The sequence below is a fragment of the Pithys albifrons genome, chromosome 2, assembly GCF_047495875.1.
Source record: "Pithys albifrons albifrons isolate INPA30051 chromosome 2, PitAlb_v1, whole genome shotgun sequence".
Lineage (NCBI taxonomy): Eukaryota > Metazoa > Chordata > Aves > Passeriformes > Thamnophilidae > Pithys > Pithys albifrons.
In genome coordinates this window covers 20788404-20815117 of record NC_092459.1, presented here as the reverse complement: position 1 = coordinate 20815117, position 26714 = coordinate 20788404, and the positions used below count along the sequence as shown (strand labels likewise).

Sequence of the window (26714 nt, the reverse complement as noted above, 5' to 3'; positions counted from 1 at the left end):
TGGAGCCAGCTGTACCTATTGCTATGTCATTAAAAAAACCAAAAACAAAAAAAACCCAACCAAACAAAATTAATAATAATAAAACCAAAAAACCCAACAAACCACCAAAACCTTGTGCATTTATAGACCTGATCAGTAGAAATGGCTGATCTGTGAAATAACAATGAAAACTGAAATATGCAGTTATTTGTTTTATTCCCCTCAAACAGAATCTAGACTCAGTGCTAATGTACCACTGTGTTTTCTATTACACATTCTGTTTCTTCTCTACAGACAAGCCAAATATATTCCATCTGTGGTTTAAAAGTATTTTACTATGTACATTTTGTGCAGATTAATACTGCTGAAGGTTAAGGAAGTAGCAATCTTTTAAGCTTGAAGTATTGCTATATATGCTTGGTATGAAGTAGTGCAAGTTTATCAAACGACAATTTTATTAGCACAGGGAGTTGAAATGAATCTACTTTCTTAGCAGATGCGCTTGTCTGTCTAAACAGTTCCCTTTCTGGTTACAGTAAAGGGCTAAACATTTGCACAGTAAAGCAGCATGTGAAGGTGTGTGATTTTTCTTTATGATGAAGTGAATGTGCAAAACACATTATGATTCATGAGCTATAACCACCCAGCAAAATCGTTGTTGGGGGTGTGTGTATGTGTGGAAAATGACTAGTGGGTTTAGCAATGTTTAAATTCTGGAAATGTCTGAAGAATAACATGCTCCATTTTCATCCACTGTCTGGGTTTTGTTTGCACTCAATTTTATGGCACTTGATCTCACTGAATGTATTAGACTATAAAAAGATGCTTTTGGAAATATTTCAGGCAACAAGGCTACTGGCAACAAGGCTTCCCTGGCAGGCTTTGTTTGCTGCTCCTTCAGTTATCAGCAGGTGACTCAGAGGGGAGTTGGAGGCGGGGCTTGCTTGTTAGCAGGAGAGTGAGAAGGCTTTAAAGGGAGGGAAGGGAGCTGCTTGGCTCATTCCCTGGCAGGCTTTGTTTGCTGCTCCTTCAGCTATCAGCAGGTGACTCAGAGGGGAGTTGGAGGTGGGGCTTGCTCGTTAGCAGGAGAGTGAGAAGGCTTTAAAAACATCTCTAGGGAGCGCAAGTGACCTGCAGCGTGGCGAACAGGAGCAGGCAAACAGGGGCGTGGCACGGCAGTGAGGGCATGGCATGGCAGTTTGCACGGCAGTTCGCACAGGCAGGGCGAACAGGCAGGGCAGAAGCCTAGGTATTTCTGCAGCCTTTTCTTTTTTCTCTGTTTGTTTGTTTCTCTTTTCTACCTTTCCCCACAGCTCAAGGCAGTCATGCCTCCCAAAAAAATGAAAGCTGTTGCTCCTGTTACCAGTAGAGGGGTGTCAATACAGACAGAACCCTCTTAAAAGGGTTGCAGCCACTCAGGGCTCTGGCTGCATAGACTGTTTGAGCCTGGACCTACTACCAGAGGACAGTATGAGAAGCACCTGCATACGATGTGAACAGGTGAATGATTTGCTGGGTCTGGTGGCAGAGCTAAAGGAAGAGGTCGATAGGCTCAGAAACATAAGGGAGAGTGAAAGGGAAATTGACTGGTGGAGTCACACCCTTTCCACTCCTAAGGAAGCCCAGCAGGAGGTGGTGAAGCCCAGCCCCTCCTGCCATCAGGCAGACAGAACAGACCATAGGGATGGGGACGAATGGAAACAGGTGCCTGGTCATAGAGGCAAAAACACCCCCTCTCGACCCCTTTCACCTGCCAGGGTGCCCTTAAAAAACAGGTATATGGCCCTGGACTCGGACAGTCTGTTGGAGGACAGTCAGGAGGAGGATCTGTCTACAAGGTCTTCTGTTTACCCCCAGTCTACCAGACGGGTTACAACTATAGGTAAGAGGAAAAAGAGAAGGGTTGTTGTAATTGGTGACTCCCTTCTGAGGGGAACTGAGGGCCCTCTATGTCGGCCAGACCCGTCCCACAGGAAAGTTTGCTGCCTTCCTGGGGCCAGGATGAGGGATATTACCAAAAGACTTCCTAAACTTATCCAACCCTCAGACTATTACCCGCTGTTGGTTGTCCAGGTTGGAAGTGATGACATTAATAAAAAGAAGTACCAGAGTAACTAAAAAAGATTTCAAGGCACTGACCCGATCTCTTCAGGGGACAGGAGCACAGGTAGTAATTGCCTCAGTTCCTGTGCTAGCTGGGATGAATGAGGAGAGGATTAGGAAAGCCCAGCTTACCAATAGGTGGCTTAGGGGATGGTGCTATCGTCAAAATTTTGAGGTTTTTGATCATGGGCAAAATCCGTGTTGCCCAGTCTCATCAAAGCAGATGGCCTTCATTTATCTAGGAAGGGCAAAAAGAACTGTAGCCCATAAGTTGGCAGGGTTGGTTAGGAGGGCTTTAAACTAGGTTTGAAGGGGGAAGGGATGGCAATTGGGCTCTCCAGAGATAGGCCTAAGGGCATAGAGCCTGAGTTGAGAATGAAATCAATGGCCCAGCTGAAGTGCATGTACACCAATGCACGCAGTATGGGAAACAAACAAGAGGAGCTGGAAGCCATAGTGCAGCAGGAAAACTATGACATAGTTGCTGTCACAGAAATGTGGTGGGATGACTCACATGACTGGAGTGCTGCTATGGGGGGCTACAAGCTCTTCAGAAAGGACAGGCAGGGAAGGAGAGGTGGAGGGGTGGCTTTATATGTTAGAGAGTCTCTTGACTCTGTTGAAGTTGAGGTCAACAGTGACAAGGTTGAGTGCCTGTGGGCCAGAATCAGGGGCAAGGCCAACAAGGCTGACACCCTTGTGGCAGTCTGTTACAGGCCCCCCCAACCAGGATGATGGAGATGAATTGTTCTACAAGCATCTGGCGGATGTGTCAAAATCTCCAGCCCTTGTTCTTGTGGGTGACTTTAACCTGCCAGATATCTGCTGGGAGCTTCATACTGCAGAGAAGAGGTAGTCAAGGAGGTTCCTGGAGTGTATAGAGGACAATTTCCTTCATCAACTGGTAAATGAGCCTACCGGGGTAAGGCCCCGCTAGACCTACTGTTTACAAACAGAGAGGGGCTGGTAGATGATGTAGTGGTTGGAGGCCGCCTGGGGCATAGTGACCATGAAATAATAGAATTTTCATTCCTCAGGGTGTAAGGAGAGCCACCATTAAAACCTCTACTTTGGACTTCCGGAGAGCAGATTTTGGCCTATTCAAAAAACTGATTCAGAGCATACCCTGGGAAACAACCCTTAAAGGCAAGGGGGTCCAGGAGGGATGGACATGTTTTAAGAAGGAAATTTTGAATGCACAGCAACAGGCTGTCCCAGTGTGCCGAAAGGCCAGCCGGAGGGGAAGACGGCCAGCTTGGTTAAATAGGGAGATTCTGAAAGAAATCAGGGATAAAAAGAAAGTTTACAGACTATGGAAAAAAGGGCTGGCTACTTAACGAAGAATTTACAGATAGAGCTAGGTCATGCAGGAAAAAAATTAGGGAAAGAAAAGTGGAATTTGAAGTTAATTTGGCTATTTAGTTAGGGATAACAAAAAGTCCTTTTATAAATACATTAATAAAAAAAGGAGGGGCAAGGAAAACCTCCATTCTCTTTTGGACTTGAAGGGAAATATAGTTAAGGAAGATGAGGAGAAGGCTGAGGTACTTAACACCTACTTTGCCTCACTTTTCACCAGTAAAACAGGTGGCCCTCAAAACAACTGGCCTCTGGAGCTGGTGGACAGGGAGAGGGAGCTGAATAGCTCCCCTGTATTCCAGGAGGAAATAGTGACTGACTTACTGAGCCAGCTGGATCCTAACAAGTCTATGGGACCAGATGGGATCCATCCCAGGGTGATGAGGGAGCTGGCAGAAGACCTTGCCAAACCGCTCTCCATCATCTTGCAACAGTCCTGGCTCTCTGGGGAGGTCCCAGATGATTGGAGGTTGGCCAATGTCACCCCAATCCACAAAAAGGGCTGCAAGCAGGACCCTGGCAACTACAGACCTGTCAGCCTGACCTCCGTGCCTGGCAGGGTTATGGAGCAGTTCATCCTGAGTGCAATCACACAGTACCTTCAGGGTAGACAAGGGATTAGACCCAGCCAGCATGGGTTTAGGAGGGGCAGGTCCTGTCTGACCAACCTGATCTCTTTCTATGATCAGGTGACCCACCTGGTGGATGAGGGGAAGGCTGTGGATGTGGTCTATCTGGACTTCAGCAAGGCCTTTGACACTGTCTCCCATAATATACTCCTGGAAAAGCTGGTAGCCCATGCCCTGGACAAGTGTACCCTCTCCTGGATTAAGAGCTGGCTGGAGGGTCGGGCGCAGAGAGTGCTGGTGAAGGGAGCTGCATCCAGCTGGTGGCCAGTCACCAGTGGTGTTCCCCAGGGGTCTGTATTGGGTCCAGTCCTGTTTAACATCTTTATTGATGATTTAGATGAGGGGATTGAGTCCTTCATCAGCAAATTTGCTGATGACACCAAGCTGGGAGGGAGTGTCGATCTGCTGGAAGGCAGGAGGTCTCTGCAGAGGGATCTGGATAGACTTGAGAGATGGGCTGATTCCAATGGGATGAAGTTCAACAAGGCCAAGTGCCGGGTCCTGCACTTTGGCCACAACAACCCCCTGCAGTGCTACAGGGTGGTCACAGAGGGGCTGGAGAGCAGCCAGGCAGAAAGGGACCTTGGAGTACCAATTGACAGGAAGCTCAACATGAGTCAACAGTGTGCCCAGGTGGCCAAGAAGGCCAATGGGATCCTGTCCTGTATCAAAAATAGCGTGGCCAGCAGGACCAGGGCAGTGATCCTTCTCCTGTACTCTGCATTGGTGAGGCCACACCTTGAGTGCTGTGTTCAGTTCTGGGCCCCTCAGTTCAGGAAAGATATTGAGGTGCTGGAGTGGGTCCAGAGAAAAGTAACAAAGCAGGTGAAGGGACTGGAGCACAAGTCCTATGGGGAGAGGCTGAGGGAGCTGGGGTTGTTTATCCTGGAGAAGAGGAGGCTCAGAGGTGACCTCATCACTGTCTATAACTACCTGAAGGGAAGTTCTAGCCAGGTGGGGGCTGGTCTCTTCTCCCAGGCACTCAGCAATAGGACAAGGGGGCATGGGCTTAAGCTCTGCCCGGGGAAATTTAAGTTGGATATCAGAAAAAAATTCGTTACAGAGAGAGTAATCAGGCATTGGAATGGGCTGCCAAGAGAGGTGGTGGATTCACCATCCCTAGAGATTTTTAAACACAGGTTGGGCGTGACGCTGAGTGCCATGATCTAGTAAATGGACTAGAGTTGGACCAAGGGTTGGGCTTGATGATGTTGGAGGTCTTTTCCAATCCAATCGATTCTATGATTCTATTCTATGATTCTGTGATTCTACTTAGAGGCACCTAGGTAGTCTGCTGAATGACTGAAATGTGGAATATTTCCATTCAAGACTTTGCCATAAGCTTTTTTTGGCTTACTGCAACATAAAGACCTGAATAAAATGTTTTAGGTTGATGTACTTGAAGTTTCCCACATGCTTGTCTTTTGCTGTGTCTCCAAAACCTTTAAGTACACCGACTTAAGGTATAAAAGTATATATTTGTCTTCATCAAATGTGAAATGCAGTGTCAGCCTAAAGAATGATCTTCCAGTATTTCGAGGAGGATGCAATAGAAATTATTTTGTTTATTTGGCAGCCTAAGAATCCATATTTTATGAGTGATACGTATTATAACAGAATCAAAACAGGTTTTGTCAGGAAGTCTTAAAAAGAACTCATGACGTCCAGTCACTGCTCAGATAATTTCATTTATATGAACCAAATCTATACCAAGTGGAGAAAACAGTGCTCAGGAATGAGCTAGCTAAAGCTTTGTAGTTCTGTATTAATACAACTTTTTTTTTTTGTCTTTTGATTGTGGAGTTTTTTTTAGGTCTCTTATGTAGTATGAAATGTTGAGGCTAACTACTTCTGTCTTTGTGTGTCTGTTGCTGAATTTCTTTCCTTCCCCTACATTGCATGTATTTTAGTAAGAAATAGTAGATCAGGGAAATATGATAGTGCTATTCAAAAGAAAAACGAAAATGAAACCCAGCTCTTAAAACAAGAACTCTTTGAATCTCTTCTCAAGGAAGAGAGAGACATGTAAGTAAGATCAGAAAATGCATACCCTAAGTTAATAATGAACAGTCTTACAGTATGCTACAGTTGTAGGGCAGAATTGATAACCACTCTAATTTATTAAATGGAACTGCAATGTCTAGTGAAGGTGAGAGAACATACAAAAGCCTGAACATAGAATGTGGCAAGCCTTATGGTAGTGTTGCAATTTGAAGACTGAGGGGAAAATCAACCTGGTTATTTCTGGAATTGGAGGAAATGAGGTGGAAAAGGAGTATTAGGTTGACAACTACACAGAAGGTAAAAAGATTAGAGCAAACAGCTAATTAGCAGCACATTTGAGACAAGGTTGTTTAAAAAGAAAGGAAGAAATCGTAGAAAGCTTTTTGCTGACTTATGTTGCCTTGACTGCATGCCTTCATCTGTATTTAAAGTTCTCCTCACTTTGATCTCTGATTCATCTGACTCTGTTTGTTTGCCAAAGCTATAAATTGGAATGAGTTGGAAGGGGGTACCACCTGAGTGGTATAATTCAAGCATGGAGTTTCTCTAATGTGTTTTTTATATTTGAAAGTAGTCTACAATAAACCTAATTTTGCAAAGAACATCCAGTTCAGTGATACTGCTGTACTAGGATGTTGTTTAAAATTATTTCTCTTCTGTAGTTCCAGATGCCAACTAATAAACTATAACTTTGTTGTACAACAAATTGCAAGGGCAAGTTTTTTTTTTCATTGAACTATGGACTGCTTTAGCTAAGGAAAAAAAAAAGGCAAAAAACCCCCACCAAAAAACAACCAAAGAAACAAAAAACCTGTTTTTGTTGGGATTTTTTGCATTTATTTATTTGGGGGGTTTTGTGATCTGTTTCAATGTTCAAGAAGCTCTTTTAGAGTGAAAATTTAACAAAAGCTGATTTTCTGTCCTATACAAACTCAATTATATACCCCCTGTTGCATCATACAGGAATTAACTAGGGATGTAATCTACCAGTATAGTTTTGTGTTTACTAAATTGCATTTAGTAAAGTTTGAAAAAAGGATCTAAATGAGTTTCTTCTGTCCGTTTTATTCTCAAAATAAATAAAAATTTGGGAAAAATGTCTTATAATCAATATTGCAAAGTAATTATAGCTTAATGTTTTGTGTATAAGACTGCTAATAAGATGGGGAATGTAAGCTAAGTCTTCTGAAGCTCTTTTCTGTAGTGTGGTGGTTTCATTTGTTTGTTTTCCAGTAAGTTATTGTTTTTATCACATTGAGCATATGAGATCGATGGTTTTTCTGAAGCTGCATCTGGAGGACAGACAGGATGGTCAAAACTGTCAAACTGTACAAAGCATCTCTGTGAGTCAAGGTCTGGATATCTGCTTTAGGTATCCTAAATTTTAATAACTTCATCTTAAAATGAGTCCTAATTGATTTTTTTTTTAATTCAGTAAGTACAAACAGGTCTTTCTTTAACTGTGTTCTGTTGGAGAGTGCATAGATGTGTTAATGTAGGAGGGTTAAAAAGCTCAAGGACATGTCCGAAATTTTGCATTGAGTGTCTTGAGGTGCCTCAGAGCAAAGAGCATTAGCAGTTCAAATGTAGAAACGTGATATTTATCATAATGCTCATTGCACCTACTGATTGCTTTATTTTAAAAAGTTATAGTAATTTGTGCCTTGTTATTGCACAGGTTGTCTGGATTTCAGCTTCCATCATCTATTGTGAGCACAGGATCTATCCTCACCCTCTGTTTCACCACAGATTTTGCTGTCAGTGCTCAAGGCTTCAAAGCTATCTATGAAGGTAAGAACTCTTTTCCTACCAAATCTTCATGCAACTTGATACATGTTCTTCAGGTTGAAGTGTGGTGTTTCAATTTAGTTTAGGATTTCAATAATTGGTGGATATTGCAGTACTTCAAGGTTTTTTTGTAGCATACTTAAATGTTACTGTATTAGCATCGTAGTCTTGATTTTTAAATTTAATTTAAACAGATACTTCAGTTTCTGCTGGAATCCTTAATCAAATTTGTCAGGCTTCCAAAGCTGGATTCAGAGATTATTATGTTTAAATGGTTTTCTTATTTCCCAAATTATTTCTTTTGACAACTTCTTTAGGCCATGCCTAACTTAAGGGGTATGATGATAAAAATGAGAGAGGATATAGATGTTAACTGGTTTTGAAAATAAATCACTAATCTTCTTCATGTGGAAAATTTAAAAGACAACAACAAAAATATATGTGTATATACAAATTTTAAAACCAAATTTAAAAAAAAAAGTTGAATCTTACTGTGTGGAAAGTGTTAGACTGCAGTGATGACGCACAGTTCTTGGTAAGAATAAGCCCAACCATTTTGTGTATTTTTGTGTCTAGTAAGAATTAAGCTCATAAAATTGGGCTGATGCCTTATGTGCAGCTAAAAGTATTAAGGAAATGGTTTTATGAGATCTGCAACCTTTGGCAAAAGCAACACAGTTATTAAGTCAGTTGCTTGTTGGATAATGAGGGTGTTTTGAATATTACTGCAGGATTGCTTTCAAACTGAGTATATGGTAGTGTTTTGAGTTATAGAGTGTTTGGGTTTCTACTACTAAAAATTGCAGAAGGTTCACTTTCAGAATACTTCACAAATTCCAAGTCTTTGGGGTTTTTTGTTGGGTTTTTTGGGGGGGATGTTGGGGTTTTTTTTGTGTTTTTGGGGGTTTGGGGTTTTTTTTGTTTGTTTTTGGGGGTTTTGGGGTTTTTTATGGTTTCACTGGTATAATCCTTTGTTGAAAGTGTTTATTCTGAAAAAGTTCCCTAGAGTCAGTTAAGTGTCTGAAATACTTTTATTTATGCGGTTGATGTGGAACTAAATCAAGAAAGTATTATGGTTTGATTGTAGCTATTTACTAGGAATAGCATTTACAAGTTCGTAAACACATTACCTTAGTCACCACTCTAAAGAAAGTCACAGAAACTTAGAGACTGTTCACCAAGTTCACAAATGCTTGGTGAACTTTCAATCATGTTTCTCCTGTAACTCTACGCAGACCATTGAAACTTTACCTCCTTTTTTGACAGTGTTTAAATCTAGTCCATATTGATTCCTATCTTTCTTTCATATTTGATTAATATTTTTAAGTGATAGCATTTTTTCAAGTATCTTTTAAATTCAGTGTCCATATTGAGGTGATCATCTAGCTTTGAAAGACAGGTGTAGAAGGTGTCACAACTAACTCAAACTCTTGAGCTTTTCTGTTGGGGACAGTAGCTCACGATATATCTCTCTTTGTCCTTTTTTTTTTTTTTAATGAAATGAGGGCTATGATGAAAGACTAAGAAAGTTTCCTTTTAACAGTCTTTATCAGCTTTATTAGGTAGGTTGGAGAAGAACATCAGAAATCATGAACATACCAGGAACTCCTGTTGTTGCCTCAGCTGCAAGTTGCTTTCTATGTACCTGTGTCATTCTCTTCTAGCAGATGCATGCAATAGCATATTTTATCCTTTTATGCAACATGAGCAGTTTGGTTTTTTATATTGAAAAAGACAGTGAAAAAGGCTAAAGGACGTCTCTAGACTGTCAGCTTAGGAACACATGCACAGAGCCACAGGCTGTAATATAATGACACTTCCTGCTGGCCTACTTTCTTGTAAAAACCCAGCAGGAAAAGCTGTAATTAATGTTGACAAGAGAGCACCACTCTGGTTAAACAACACTGCCCCCTTTCAGATTTAGGGCTGTAAACCTGGCATTGTCAATGAACTTTAAACTGACTTCAAAATATGACTTCCAGCTCTGGAAAAAGTGGTAAAAGTCACTCAAGTGACAACATCTCAGTGCACAGACAGGCAGTGTGGACTGACAGGAAGGAATTGCAGTGGTGAGGGGTTAGGTTTCTTTTGTTAAGGCTTGGAGTAATTTCTTCTGCAATGAGCAGATGAGTTGCCCCATAGTTTAAGAGCTCCCATAACTGTTCTCTGAACTGCCTGTTTTAAATAGTGACACCTTCTGGTCCCTGTATCATGTGTTTCTTTTGTGAGTAGGCAGGTGTTCAGTTCCTCTGGAACAGGGGAATGTAGGCTAGATATTACCAGTCAGTAAAAGTCTTTATAATTACTCTGCCAGCTACTCATCCCTGAACTAGTTTGCTTTTACTACAAGTATCTCCTTATCCATTTTGGCTAGCTATTTCATTCTTCTATTAAATGAGTGAATTGCTGTTCAGATGGAAGCAAGAAGAGCATTGAAGTACTAGTGACTGCTGTCAGCTGAGAGTTTGGGATCATGCTGCAGAGTTTGAGAAATACTGTTTTAAATGTCTTAATTGGAGACAAGTTTAATTTGCATGTCAGCTGCTAAGGACAGTATAAGAAAGAAAAAATGAAATAAAATATGGGGGTTTTTTAATGGTGCCTGGGCAAGGGAACTGTAGCATAAATTTTTGCATAAAAGTAGAAAAGTCCATAACATTCTGAAGTTAAAGAATTATAACAGACTGGGAGCAAGAAAAAAACCTGCATTATTATATAAAGGCGTGAAATAGAATCATTCTGTAATTGTGCTAATTGTCTAGAGTAGCAGACAAAGTCTGAAAAATTCAAATAATGGGATTTATGAAGGGAACTAATTTACATAAACTTTCCGTATTCTGGGGGGCTGTAAAAACAGTGGTTTAGGATTTATTCATTTATTAGGTTCTTGTGACAGGCCAATCTTTCTTCTGAGTAGGAAAATGTTGTCTAATTAGGATTCTTATGTTCCATTAAAAGGAAAAACATAAATTGATTAGTGCTTTTAAATTTATCTTTGCTATTGAAAGTTGATCTTTTTTTAAAATGTGATCATGTAGGGGTAAAAGCTGGTGTTTTGACAGGAATGACTCTTATTTCTAAAAAGGCTTAATACCAGGCTCAATTCTGTGCAGTGCGGAGCCTCTGCTTTGCAGAGCAAAGTGGATGCTGTTTTGAGGTTTCACCATTATTTTCTCCAGGATGTTGCTCTTCTCTTCAGCTCCCTGGTGAAAGGAGATAGGACACTGACCTAGGAAAGATGGCATGTGAACCACTGCAATGCCAGCGCAATGGCATTGAAGTTACTGAAGTTACACTCACACTTGCTATCCCTGGCAGCGAGACCACTACACCCCTTTCCCTGGACTGAAGTTCTGATCTATGTGTTTTGCATAGTACATTCTTGATTTATGACTTCACTGCCTGTGCAGCAATGACATAATTGGATACTTTCTGTACTTACAATACAGAAATAAGTTAATGGAGCAAGTAAAACTGCATTATGGCACTATAAGCCCTTGAAGATTGTTAGTACTTATGTAATTTAGCCTGCTGTCACCTATATACCATGTGAATATTAACATTAACTAAATCAGATCTTTGTGGCAGTAGACCAGAGAGTTTTAACAAGACACTGATGTAGTTGGACAGTTACTGGAGTTCTTAGTCTTAAATGTAGGTTTCTTTATCATATCATTACTTCACCACATTTATATGTCCCTCTCTGAGATGCTCTAGTATTTTTAACTGATAATATTTTCATCTTTCTCAGTGATCATATCAGCACTCTAAATTCTGGTACTGATGGAAGCTTGAATTAAAATTCTGTGAAATTTTCAAAGACATGGTTATATCAGTGAAAAGAACTATGAGTTGCAGAAATAGAAGTTTGGTTTATGGCATTTGTCAACTTAATCTGCTAAATGATTTATTGACTATTACCATCACTAGGTAGACAAATATAAATTTTAAGGAATGGAATTGGAGACTTGGGAGATAGTCTCTTTCTGTAATGTGTGTTTTGTTTTTGTTCTTTTTTTTATAATTGCATCATTGCAGGGACTGCATAAGAAGAATAACAAAGTTATTGGCCTCATTCAATTTTGCTTAATTCCCTGTTAAAATCAGTTTAATTCTTGCTTTCTAGAATGAGGTTAGCAAATCATTTTTTTAAAAGGTGTTTTGAGGGCTGCATATGGAATTAAACAGTATTGCTATATCAATGTAGTAGTTTTCTTTGGAAAGTCAGAAGTATTCCTCCCATACAGAACATATATTTCGCAAGAGAAACAAACACTCTTTAAATGGCAACAGTATCTGAACTGTTATGCACGTGTTTCATTAATTTGAGTAATGCATAGTAGAAATATTATACAGTCTTAAAGTTGCATGGCCTGCCATTCAGGGAATCCAGCTGTCAAGTGGAAAAAAATTAGTGAATGTAGAAAACTCAATTCACGGCACATTCCTGGTCATCAATGTAAAATGAAATATCATGGGCTTTAGCTTATAGTTTGATATGTTAGTGTCTTCTATTAAACATTAAACTACTCTCTAAGCTTAAAATGAATCACGGATTGTTAACCTATCTCATTGTGGGAGGTTTTGGCTTGATTTGGTTTTGTCTGTGTGTGTGGTTTTTAACCAAATTTTATAACATGAAATTGCTGGACAGTGTTTAAATAGCAAGCCAGATGTACTGGACTTGATGTTATTGGTGCCTTTTCTTGACCTCGGTTCTACAGCAGCAGATTTTCTTTAGCCAAAGGAAGAGCTCTTGAGCATCCCTCTATTCTACCTGCCCTCCGGCCATACTTCCTTTTTTCTTTTGTTTTTTGATTTCTCGTAGCTTTCCACTCACACCCAGCATTAACATTTATACTGTCAGCCACCTCACCCTGCCTTATGAATTTTCCCTGAAGCTTCTTTTTAAATCCCTTTCAGCATCAACAGCAGAAAGTAGGGATCCACTTCCACAGTGTAGTCTTTGAAGAAATTTGAGAACAAAAATATTATTCCATTTGGGTTGTTAGGCAAAAAAAGGTTTCTAAGGCTGTTTGTTAAAAACTGATGAGCTCATTAGATAACATTAATTCCTGGAAACAGATAGTGGTTTTTGTAAGCTTAAAAGGAGTTTACATGTGGTTAAGGCCTAATAAACATTTCTCAGATAATAGTGAGGCCTGTGGGGGATGAGGATGCACCACCACTCTATTTTAGTAGTCTTTTCTTTTCAAACTGATATGTTTATTAAATCTTTTAGTGATGTGTGTGCACATGATGAAGTAAACCAAAAGCACAGATTGAAATGGCATCTTCTAAGGCTAGAATTTGTAGTTGCACCTCTTTAGAGAGGCAGTATTTGTTTCCTGAGACTCAAATTGGGTACAGATTTTCCTTGTCAAATGCAGTCCTTGAAAAGAAAAAAGCAAACATTTTTCTTTCTCTAGCAAATTTTCTTTAACATCTTTTTGGAATGTTACAGTCTGAATGACTCATAATGAAGACATACAGTAAAGAAATCATAATGTAGTTAAAATAATCCCATGATATTTTGTGTCAGAATGTGCCATAATGAGTAGCAAAGTCTCAGGGTGGAAGGGTCTGGCAGTGCTGTGAGACTGTGCTGTAAGATCTCTGATAGTTAATCTAGAATATCAATGACTTCGATATCAAAAAAGTTTAACGATAATAGCAAAGTAAAAGTATTCAGAAAATATTTGACTAACGAAATGGTGGTTTTGTGAGGAAAGATATGTAGTGTATTTGTGCTCTGAAGTGTAAGAATGAATCTTCATCAGTTAAAAAAGAAGTGAAATTCCTTTTGCTTAAATGTTGTGTTCCAGCAATATTCAAAAGACCAGGAGTAAGAAATCTGGAATGCTATTTCCTTAATCTGTCCAAGGGCAAAATTATCCTAATTAGAACTTTCCTAATTAGAAATTCTTTCCTAGAAAAAAAAAAACACTCTACTGAAAGTGGTATTGAAATTCACCTTACTTGAATTGTCAGAAAAATAAAATTAAATATTGTAGGTCTCATTATTAACTCATGCATTTTGCATCTAAAGGAAGAATAATTAAGAGCTTTGACCATTATGTTAGTCAAATTATAACCTATGTCAGCTGTGTTCTGCTTTCCAGTTTTCACTCTGGCTCAATCTTTCAAGTTCAATCCTCAATGGAAAGACAGCTTCCATGTGGCTAGTAGCCTTTAGAAAGGAAATTACATGTCTTAAGATAAGTTCTTGGAACTGTTTTTTGACCGCCTTTGGTTCTGGAAGGGATTATTTTGTGCTTTCTAGTGACTTACTGATCCATGTAAGTACTGTGGTATTTGTCCTTGGTGCATGAATCAGTAACACACACAGTGTTGGAGGTTAATATGTTGTAATCTATGCAGTGTTGGGGAGTAGGAGACAGTCCCCAGAGGTCCTCAGAGTTGGGGACGTTCAAGAGAGAGGTCTGTTCACTCAGAAGGATGAGTGGCGAGAACTCATTTATTGCACAATCAAGCAGCTTTTATAGGGTCCCGAGAGGAAGGTGCTGGAACTGGGACTGGATAGGGTAAGTGCTCGAGCGGAAGGAAGGGCTTAGGTGCAGACTAGCCAATAGGAAAATGAAAGGATAAAAACCCAATAGAAACCAGGGATTAGGGATAGATGGGAGCGATAACCAATGGGGTTAGGACAAGGGGGAAAGCCGACAGGAGCAGTGGCCACGCTGCCACAGGCTCCACCAGGAACATGAGGCAGAGCAGTCCGTAACACGGTGCCATCCCAGCTTGGTTCGGTGGGGGCAAGCCCCAGGAAGTTCTGGCTGCTGCTGCTGTGGCAGCGAGGGGGTGTGTGGGGAGGCCCGGGCAGGACCATTCTGGCACAGGAGAGGCAATGCCTGCACTTGAGAGGCAGTGATGACTCACTGGGAAACAACGCCTCTGAGGAAGACAGGAAAGGGGTAGATACAACCCTGAGGGAATGGGGGATACAAAAACTTTCTCAACTAAAACCTGTACGGAGAAAACATATAGCTTTTAAACTCCAGTAACCAAAGTCTTATATATTGGCTGGTCTGAACTGCCCTGCCTGTGGCTCTATCCCCCTCCGAGGTCCATTTCGGCATTTTCCCAAAAACACAACAGGAAAATGTTTTGGCAAGAGTGGGCTTCCTAGAGGGAAACATAGAGGAGTTTGTCCTCCCTGTTACTATGAGGTGACAGTTCTAAACTGGAACAGCATGTTCTAGCATAGAAAACAGAAGTGTAAGTTAGTGTGACAGGATTGTTTCTCTTTCTTTGTAGGCTGTATCACTTAATACAGTAGTTTTATGTAACAGTAGAATTGAGAATACTTGTGGATTGAGATAAAGATAGTTTAATAGTTAAAGTAAAAACTGCACATGCAAACAAAGCAAAATAAGGATTTCATTAACTGCTTCTACTCAGTAGGCAGTTGTTCATCCATTTCCAAAAAACCAGGGCTCCATCCCATGTAATGGTTACTGGGGAAGACAAAGGCCATTACTCCAAACATCTCTGAGGAATGGCAGCCTAGTCAAACTCCACCTCTGCCCATTTTATTGCTGAGCATGACATCATGTGGTATAGAATATTCTCTTTGTCACCGGGGTTCAGCTGTTCCAGCTGTGTTCTCTTCCAACTCCTTATGCACTCCCAGCCTACTTGTTGACAGGACAGAAAAGGCTTTGACACTATATGAGCTCTGCGCAGTAATTCCTGAAACATCTCTGTTATCAACACTGTTTTCAACACTGTTTTCATCACAAATCCAAAATATATCCCCATACAAGGTATTATGAAGTAATTTATTTTAATTGCAGCTGGAACCAGTAGAGATGTGCAGCATGATATAATGATCTTGCAAACCAATGTTGTAGATAGCTTAAAAAAATAATCCCCCAAAATCAAGAAACTCTCCCCACTTAAGACAAAAAGACTAACTCCTTTGCTTTTCTTCAATGCTCCAGTTCTTCTACCAGGACTTTATTTTTTGAAGTTAAAATATATTCTTCTGCTGCAGCAGAAGTTTGAGAAACAAAAAACAAGCAAGGTCAAAACTGCCATAATTCTGAAATTGTGATGGCATTTATTTATTCATGGATGTAAGTTCCATTTTACAACCAACTAGGATTTGGGGGAATAACTTTGTTCCTAACCTTGCAGATTTGCTAGAGTTAAAATTTTATCTAAGTAACTTGTGTCCTTCCCTGTCCCCACTCTAAATTTAATTGTAAACAACAGCTGATGCTGAATATCAGGATGTCTGTAGTTAAAGAAGGAGTCTTTTTTTTCTGTACAAACTTCATTTTGCCTAAACTTTCAGTTCTGGACTTAATCTTTTCCTCTTTACCAATGTGGAAATTAAAATATTGCCAGTGTCTTGTGCATGTTTCCAAATTGCTCTGAGGATGTTTTTAATGCATTTATCCCAAGGCTTCTATTTGGTTGAAGAGTCAAATCATACTTCCTTTTCTGGTCATTAGATATATGGAGTAGTGTTAACTTACCTTCAGGGTGGTCCTAGATGAAATGTAACTGACACTTACCTAGATTTTAATGAATCTAAGTATGATTTACCTTATTTCTGGTCTTATTTGTAAAGCAAGTTCTTTCTTCCTTTGTCTAGTACAAAGCAAGGAAAGTTGTACTGGGCTTTTCAACTCTCAGGCAACAGAAGTCCATTTTCAGCCATACTAGTTCTGGGTTATAGTAGTCTTTATATTGCTTATATTTTGTTGTTATCTATTGTCCTTAATTTAAGGCAATATCACTTTTTATTATGAAAAGCATATTTCTGCCTTTACAGAAAAGTCTCTGTTGCTAACTAAGAGTTACTGTTGATAACTAATTTGTATTTATTAAAAAGCTGCTTGCAATGGCAAAGATGACTTAGAGTGTTTATGCATTTTGTTGCAAAAATAAAGTGGAAAAAATTCTATTTAATCTGGAATCATTGTCTGCAGATTTTTATTCCTTTAAAATGGCAAAAGATGTAGTCTGATGCAGGTTTGAATCAGTATTTCTGGAATAAAACCTGTGAGTTTTTGGGATAGAGAACAGAAATTTGCATGTGCTGTTACTGTCGCCAGTAGCTGATATCCTGATTAATTAAAGGTTGTATAATTTTCTGTCTTAGATGGTTAAAATATAAATATAGTCATATACCTAGCTTTTCATCTTCTCTTGTTGAACTAAACCGTTAATAATTATACTTTGAATTACTTTGTTATTCATATCCCTCCTGTATATTGAAGGTTTCATTTGCATAACTTTTCATGTTTTTCTTCTGCAGTTGGGATAATAAGGCAGATGTATCAAAGTTTGCAACAAAATATACTCATCAAAACAAACATGTCTAATTTTTGAGTAAGGCATTGATCTTGCTTAGTAATGAATAAAGTAGGTTGTTCTGTTAGTCACCCACTAATTGTGAAGAAAGGGATTAGTTTGACTGTAGTACACATAATGTAGATACTGCATTTGAAGTGGAACTCTTGATATTTGTTTAAATTATCACATAATCTTTGCCTTGTGTACATTAGAATTCCACGTTTTTCTGCAATGCTATTGTCATGATTTCTGTGTTGCCTATCTTAATACTGTTTATTCACCCAAGTAATCTCATTAACTTCATTAGGTGTATGTGTTGCTATGAGTCTGCAACACCACCTTGGGTACTTGTTAGATCTGTATTTTTTTATTTGCATCCTTTAGCTCTACCGTTTTGAAATGTTTCATCTTGTATATGCTGAAAAGCTTCCTAAAACATTTACTGAATTATTCATGCATGGTCTACTTTCAAGAAATCTTGCCTTAAGGTTCTTTGAAGCTGGCTTGTTGGACTGACCTGAAAAGGGCCATAGGAGGCAGAGAAGGTCACAAAATTTCCTTGACTTTATTAGATCTGTGCCTTTTTTAATGGTTGCTTAACAAGACAAGGCACATCTGAGTGGTGTCAGTGGTTTGTGAAACTCATGTCACAAGAATCTTAAAACAGCAGTTTTGGATGCACAAAATCTCATTTATGGGGAAAGGCAGCACATTTTCTGTGTATATATGCAAACCTGGAGTTATTAATCAGTCTTCAGTGTCCAATTAGTTCATATTAAATTTTTACAGAAAAGAAAAAAAGAACAAGAATACAATTAAAATAGTTGCACACACTTCTGTGTTTCTACTTTTTCCTAGTATTGTGCTTATCTTTCCCCTGCTCACGTGGGTGCAGTAGTTGATCTTTCCCTCTTCCTCACTTTAGGATGCACTTGAAGTTGTTCTTAGTTAAGACAGTTTTATATGTTTGTTCTTTTTTTCCATAGTCTACAGTTCCATATCTTATTTATTTTGTTTAGTTTCCCATGTATGTTAGCTACTACTACTTTTTTCTTTGTTATTTCTAAAACCAATTTTGTCTGGGTCTGAATTTATGAAGTAGGCTGTGGGTGAGTTGTTCACATCTGTGAGCTCTCTATTGCTAAGCCTTTGGCTCATCAGTTATTGTTCCTATTTATTTTCTCTGGACCACATCCTGTATCTCTGCTTCTCAAAGCCTCAAACCAGGCCTTTTTCTCTTAACTGTCATTGTGCCAGTTGTAAAATATTTCATTCTGCACAGCATAACTGTTTGCTAAAACTGTCCATATAAAATTATGGTTGTACCATCATAAAAAAGAAAGAAAAAGAGGAAATCAAATTAGCCTTAGACAGCTTATTAATTAGATAAATTTCTATCACAGCTAACTCAAGCAAAGAAAAACTGTAAGCAAGTTTGGTGAACTTCATGCAGGATGGACCTGACTGTAGCAAGCCTTGGTCCTGAGGCCTTGCAAGGCCTTTACAAAGCTCATGGTCTGTTACCAAGGATGGCAGTACCAGTTTATAGGGCTTCAGGATCACAAAACGTGGCATACCTAAAAGAGTTATTTCTCCTAATGCAGTTTTAGTTTCCAAAATTATCTGGTTTAATCGGAGTTTCCACTAGAACTCTCCAGAGAGCTGTTGACTGCGGAATCTGCCTGTTCAATGTACTACCAGACAGCTAGGGTGGGCCTTGCTTGACTAGCTCCCTAAATTTGTGATAGCCAGATACAGAGCTAGTCATAAATGATTATAATCATTAAATATTTCAAAAGCCAAGTATCATTAGAAGTCTATGTTAACATAAGGGAAATAATCTCAAAGCAGAGGTGTATATCTGCCTGCTTTGACTTTGCAATGGAATCTGAAGGACTACCTTAGCTGTCTACAAGTTGAACATTTTGATCATAGAATAGTTTGGGTTGTAAGGAACCTTAAAGATCATCTAGTTCCAAACCCCTACAGGAAGTAGTGACATTTTTTACTGGATGAGATTTCTCAAAGCCCTGTCAAACCTGACCTTGAATGCTTTCAGTAATGGGGCATCAAAAACTTCCCTAAGCAAAACTGGTCCAGTGTCTCACTATAATCATTGGAAAAGCTGTTCTTTCAGCTAGAGTCTTATGAGAGTAGAATAGAGTGGAGAATTACCTGCCTCAACCTTGCTGGCCACACTGCTTTTGGTGTAGCTCAGGATACACCTGGCCTTCTGACCTTAAAGTACACTTTACTTGTTCATGTCCAATTTTTCATTCACTACTCAAATCCTTCTTCGCAGAAATGCTTGCAATCCATTAATTCCTTAGCACATACTGATACTGGTGAGTGCCCTGACTTAGGACCTTGCACTTGATCTTGTTGAATTTCATGAATTTCCATGGGCCTGTTTGTCAATCCTGACAAGATCCCTTTGGATGACATCCCTTCTCTCAAGTGTATCAACTGCCCCAGTCAGCTGCATACTTGGTGAGTGTGCACTCAGTTACATTGTGTGTTCTTAATAAAAGGATTGAAAAGGATCCGTCCCTATATGGACACCTGATGAACACCTCTTCCTATTCATTTGTAGTTGGACACTGAGCAGTTGACTGAAACTCTTTTGAATGTGGCTATCCAGCCAAGTTTTTCTCCATCAAATAGTCCATCCATCAAACCCATATCTTTCCAAGATAGAAGCAAGTGAGTTTTAAGGGACCATATTAAAGATCTTACAGAAGTCAAAGTATTGCACTGAGGTTTGGGGACTTAAAAGATGAGGGAAGAGCACTTGCCAGTGAAAACAGAGACCAAATGTCATTGAGTATCTTGGCTTTCTCCATGTCATCGAGAGGAAAAACTTCTTCCTGGAAAAGGTTGTTAAACATTTGAATGGACTGCCCAGGGAGAAGTTGTCATCCCTCTCTGGCGGTGTTCAAGAAACTACTGGGTATGACAGTGCCATGGTCTAGTTGACAAGGGGCTGATTATCTAAAGGTTGGACTCAATTATCTTAGAGGTATTTTGCAACCTACATTATTCTGTGATTTATCAGGGGAGTACAGTTTCTTGTCTTCCTTTTCTAACATTCCTGCAGAAGCTGTTCTTATTCTTCACATTCCTTGCCAAATTCAGCTGCAGCTGTGCCTTCCTTATCTTTCTTGATCCCATCCTTGAATTCCCTGGTTGCATGCCTATATTCTTCCCAGGGTTTGTGTCAACTTTTTAATCTGAAATTGAGGTCATGTGCCCTGCTTTACAGAAAGTCATCATTTGAACCGAAAGGGCCTTTAGTAGTAAAACATGCTTCAAATCAGAGGAAATCACTCTAACTTAAAACTAAGTTTGAGAATGTGATCTAGTCAGATTATTTTTAATTTTTCTACAGGTTTGACTTGTTTGACTCTTTGGAGATATTTTATTTTGGAGGTTGGAGAGAAGTTATGAGCCTTTCTCAAATGAAGACATGCAGGCTCCCCCTCCTATTTCTGTTTTGAGATGAAAAACTGTTTTTGGAAGTAGAAGCTTGTGAGGAAAACTGGTCTCTCTGCTGCAAAACTTGTAAAAATTTGCTATTTTCTTAAAAGATGCAGTTAATTTAATGTAACCTGTATGTGCAGCTCCCTGGTGGCAGCATAGGCAAATTTGGACAATTGTCCTCTTGAACTTTCTTAGGTGAATGTGGGCATCCACAGAAAGGCAGTTGATTTGGGTCTTGTGCTCTTGTAAATGAGGAAGTCTTCTAAACTGATTGGTAATTACAAGATTTGTGTCTGCCTGGAGTTTTACCTTCCAATACAGTGTGACTGTAACAAAGAAGCTGTGGGTTTGGGTTTGGTTGTTGTTTTTGGTTTTTGTTGTGTTTTTGGTGGAGTTTTTTATTTTATTTTTTATTTCTTTGGTTTGGTTATGTGTGTGTAGTTTTGTTTTTTTTTTGGGGGGGAGGAGGGGTGTTGTTTTGTTTTCTGGCTTCCTCAGTTTTTAAAATCGTGATCTGCATATTTGAGTTTTAAAATGTCAAGGTGCATTTTGGGGTAGAATGAATTGGACAGTGAGTGTTTGGACAGTTATGTGTAGGATCCTGCAGTTCTCTTCAATGCTGTCAAGTCAGCTTTGCCGTAGGAGAAAATGGCAACAGTGATGCACTGAGACAAAGGGGAACATATTTCAGTGCTGCACATGTGATCAGGCTTCACCTTGGCAAAGAAAAGAAAGAGCATTTCCAGCATTATTTTGTTGTGGTGATTATCTTTCAGGGATTTGGATAGGGGTTTTTTTGAGTTTTTTTTCATCCCTTCTACTTTCACAGTTACCCAAATGCTGCCCAAGTGCTATCCTTTCCTGACTTTAACCGTGATGAAATCTTTATGCAAAATAGCTTATTTAGCCTTTAAATAAAAGGAGAAACAAACTCCACCCCCTGAAAGTGAGAAGTCAACTATGAGTCGAGTTCATTCCATTTGCAGATTGAATAACTGTTGTTCTGGGTGCCTCCACCAGAGTTCTATAACAACTGTAAGTCTTAGAGAGTACCTGGCTTTGCTCATTGCATACTTGTCAGTAGCAGATTTTCTTCATGTTTGAGATGTAGATTTTTTAAAGAAAACTCAGAAAGGAAACAAAAGTTAAAATATAATTCTCTGTTACATATTTTTCAAAATTGAATGTCATAATCACCTTTTAAAGGATAGGGCAGAGATGCTCTTTGCAGTGCTTAGATCATACTCAACACTTCAAAGTAATTTTATGGATTTAATTGCCCCTAATATCTTCTTTTGCTTAATTTTCAGACTTGGATAATTAACCAAACGACTAAATCTTTTCCTTTAAATTTAAGCTCTATATTATTGGCTACTTGACTGTTTGTGGTCTGTGTGAGAGATAAGGGAGTGTAAGTTTGAAGAACAGAGAAAATGCACACCTTGAAGGCTAAGTGATTTCAAGCTGTCGTTTGTGGAACTTGTGATCAATTAAGAATATTTTTATTATACCTGGGTTATTTGGGGTATGTTTTTTTCTTGAAATACTGTCTTAACCTTAAATTCCAAATCATTTTACTGCATGAGGTTTTTTGTTTGTTTGGTGTTTTGTTTGCTTTCTGTTCTAGGTTTGATTGTTTTGTTTTTTTTCTCTCCCCCTAATGATCAGTTGAGTTTGGTTTTGGTAGCAGTAGAACTGTCTACTTCTAACCCACTGACGAACCTCTGAACCCTAGTTGCTGAAAACTGTTCATTAAGAAAAGCAAAAGTGGATGGAAGAACTTAAAAAAAAAAATCCAAACCAAGCAGAAACCAAAACAAACACAATCCAAACCCACAAAACCTAAGCAGTAATTTAGGAAACTCCAGGGAAGAAGTACAGGAGTCAACCTTTGCTAAAACTAATAAGATAAGAAATGACAAGTTGAGAGAAGTATTGCTGCAACCTTACTTTGTGGGTTTGTTTCTTTCTTTATTTATTTTTCATTTATTTTTCTCTACCCATTTCCTATTAGACACATGCAGAAATGAGGCATATGTGTGTTTATATATACCAGAGTTTGCACTTCATGTGTCTGTAAATGCATCACTGTAGTTCTGTTTTAAAATAATACTGGAAAAACAGATCTAGGAAATTGCTTGTTATTTTATGGGCTTCATGTAAGGACATTTACTAGTACAGTCTTGTTGAAATAATTAGTGTTCATAACTTCTATGTATCAGATGCCACATAGAATTTAAGGTCACAACCATTATTGTTTAGCAACTAAAAATATTTTTTAAAACTACGGTACCAATAAAATCCCAGTCCATTGGTATAAGTGGTGTGATTGGCCAGTTTAAAGAGTTCTCAGAGTTTCTGTGGTACTCCCTATTCCTACAATTTAATATACTGTAAATCATTAATTGTAAATTTAGGGGAGTTACAATGTGAAAAAAAAAGAGTTTAGGGAGTTCTCATATTATTGTCAAACTCAAAATGCAGATTTTTTTTAAGATTTTTTAAATATTTTTTAAACTGCTGACCTCTATTACATTACAAATTATTGTTTTCAGCCACTGCACCTGACAGAGTCAGTAACATATCCAAATAGTTTTTTTCAGATCAAAGTTGACGTTATGTAAATACTCAAGAACAGAAGTAGTAATCCCCTCCAATCAGTGGATTACTGAAAGCAGTGGACCAGCTCATATTGATACAAATCACAAAACACATTCTTCATTTGTAAATCGATGTGGTATACTCCAATGGTAGCCATAAAAACAACATCCCAAAATCAGTGTCTTATTTTGTGTTTTGGTGCTTTGATATTTTTGTGCTAAATTTGAATTCAATGCAAGTACAATGACAAAAGCATAGACTTAGGAGAAAGGTAAAATTGACACTCCAGGTAAGTTCAGTAAACTCTGTATTACTATGTTTTTATGTATCAAGACTCAACAAAACTTCTAACAAGGTTAAATTGATTGTAGCATAAGGTTGGAAGCAAGGTATAGAAAGGGAGGCAAAGAGACTATACGTGGCACTTAGAAACCTGTTAGGTTCAGGAGTTTGAGCTGAGATCCTAGGAATGGTCTTGGGTCTGAATTTGTGATCACTAAAAGTGTTAAAATTAGTCAATCTGCTTGAGCAAAATAAAATAAACCATGAATAAAGCTGGTCTTAAGTTTACCTGATGTTTACCTGGTGAAGAATTTGCATGAATATTAATAATATTTTTAGACCACCTGCTGGCTTTTAAGATATATTACAAATAGGAAGGAAACCCAATGACATTAATAGAACAGGTAGTGAAGCAAAATCATTAAAACACCTTCAATACTGTATGAAGTAACAAAAGACAGGCTAACAAAGCTCTGCTACTCTAAATTACAGTTCACAAACACCAACAATCATATCAAAAAAGATCAGCAATCACTGGATGATGAAATGATACAATTCAACAAATTAGTAAGATAAGAGAAGAAAAACATTAGAATACAACAAATGTGAAAATTTAATTAGATTTTTATCCTAATTAGATTTGCCTACTTTCTGTTGAAAAATCATTCTGTTGGAAATTCTGGCTGGTCTAGGGACATACCTTGAAGGAAGAAAAATTGAAATATTTAAAACTAATGAAACATTACAAGTGCAAAATTCTCTATCAAAACTTAGGGAACTTCTTAATCAAAGCCTAGACAAATTGTAGAAGACTGTTCAATTGAGAATAATGAGAATCTGTATGGACCTGTCATGATGGGAATGTTGCATTAAAGCAGGCTTGAAGCCCATTCCTTGCCCATTAATTTTTGATTAATGTTGTACATATTTGGGGTTTTTTGTGACAGAGATGTTCTAATACTTGAGTCTTCATCCTCCTGACATTGCAGCTATATCCAAACTAAGCATAACACCACTTGCATTTTCGTGTGACAGATGCTATTAGGTAATAGTTTTAATGAAGTCTCACCTGATTACAGTACAGAACTTCAGGTTAAAGAGGAAAGATGTCTGCGGTAAGTCTCCCACTACAGAGTCACTGAAGAGACAAAATGAACATGCAGAAAAAAAATGCAAATATTGGGAGAGAATAAGATCTCCTCTTGTGGTTGCAGACTTTATGTACCAACTCTGTGGCTGAGCTCAGGTTCTTCACCTGCAACCTGACACAAGAAATACCAACAAAAGAGTGTATTTGTCACTGAACACTGGCAGGAAAAAAAGTCACCATACATAACAGCACCATCTTCTGAAATATCACCTGCATGCTTGGTTCTAAACAGTACATATAAGCATATAATAATATTCTTTGTTTATGGATTGAATTTTTGTCCTGATAAAAGTTTTAATCAGTTTTCCCCTTTTGCAGTTGTGGTCGTGTCAACATCAAAGTACTGCAGGCTATGTTTAGTATTTTGATAATTCGATTTGCATTAGCGGTTAGTAAAATATTGCTTAAAACAAAAAATTTCTTTGAACAGATGCAGCTTACCCTTTTGACTCTTTTCTCAGTGAGGAAGTACTTCCTAGTAGGAGGCATAATGGATGCTTACTCTAAACTTGGAATCCTATGGGTGTATCGTAGCTTTTCACACACTGTATAAAACTGCTGAAGAGGGAAGATTAGTGAACCTGACTTGTTATGAAGTACAAAGACACTGGGAAGGCTCTTGTTCATAAATGAGTTTTCTTCATTCTTATCTCCTTCTGAGTGGGTAAAACCCAAAGCAGAATATTGAATATATTATTAATAATTTCAACTATGCTGCCATGGATTAAGGTGGACGAGTTGTGGGGGTTGCATCACAGAAGCCTAATGGGTGGCTTGTTTTAAATTTAGAAAGACTTCAGATCATTCTGGATTGTACTCATGACACTCAACTGGAGCAGGATCAAAGAAACTGATTGGTGGTGTTGGTGGTACTGGAGAGGAGGCATAGTGAGGACAACTTATACGGATTGTCAGAACTTTTCATTGTGTTGATTAAATGCTCCTTTGTGTAGATTTGTTGTGTGTTTTTCTGAAAAATCAAGCATGTAGCCGCACATTATAATTTTATTTCTAGAACATCGGTAAGAAGGATGAGGTCATTTACTACAGTTGAGTTAGAGTGATACATGACTTACCTGAAATAATTTGTTATTCTAACAAGCAGTAACTCTCTGCTATTTCCCTATCCTTATGGAAAATTATGTATATAATGACTTCAAATTGTGTATATATAAGCAGAGCATGTCTACCAAAAATTAACATCTGAAGCTACAGAACCAGTCAAGGTAAGTCCCAATGTAGTCCCATCTTACCACTTTCTGTTTAAAAACTTCATGTCAAGTTCTCTCAGGTTTAGCTTCTGAAAAGGTTCTACTGTAAAATTTCCATTATATGGTTTTGTTCCTTCAGAGACTAATTCTGAATTAATGGCTGACTGACCAATCCTGGATTTGGTCACTTCACTCTGTCAACAGCTGCTTTTTGTCTATAAAAGCACAATTAGTTTTACTCTTGAAGGGATTTTGAACTTCATAATTAGAAAATACTAAAGCAGAATGAGACTCTTTCTTTAATGTAGTATATGGGGATGTTCAATCTAACCCTAGACCCATAATGAACTGTAAAAATAAAAAGAGACATTTAGAAGCTGTGTTTTTTTCCCTCGCAATTGAATTCTACGTGGCATACCTGAAACTTCTGAATGTTGGATGGAAGAGGTTAGTGGGCATTCCTCCTAAATTATTTCAAACTTCTCCCTATGCCACACAGTCATTCCCTGCAGCCTTTCTGTTTTGGTTTGGTTTTCGCAATGTTCATATGTAAAGCTGAAATTCCCTAAGCCCCTTTTTATTTTTGACTTATTTGTCCTAATAACTTCAAATTACTTCTTCTTCATGTGCTCATATCTAAGAAAAAAATAGTGTTTATAATCCCTGCTCATTTGAACATTTTCCTTCAAAGGGACCTAATAGGTAATAGTTACCTGTGAGGACATAAACTGAATTATAACCATTTTTATATCAATTTTGTATATAATTCTATAAGACTTTATTTTAAATCTGCCATAGCTG

General features: G+C 38.5%; 1 protein-coding gene across 1 annotated transcript in view; it reads left to right on the top strand.

Moving 5' to 3' along the window:
• CSMD1 (CUB and Sushi multiple domains 1) overlaps positions 1–26714 on the top strand; it is a 1094767-nt gene that overhangs the window by 339074 nt on the left and 728979 nt on the right. The window contains exon 3 of the mRNA XM_071548449.1: positions 7753–7865. Within this exon, the coding sequence (XP_071404550.1) occupies positions 7753–7865 (113 nt within the window). The remainder of the gene's footprint in view (positions 1–7752; positions 7866–26714) is intronic.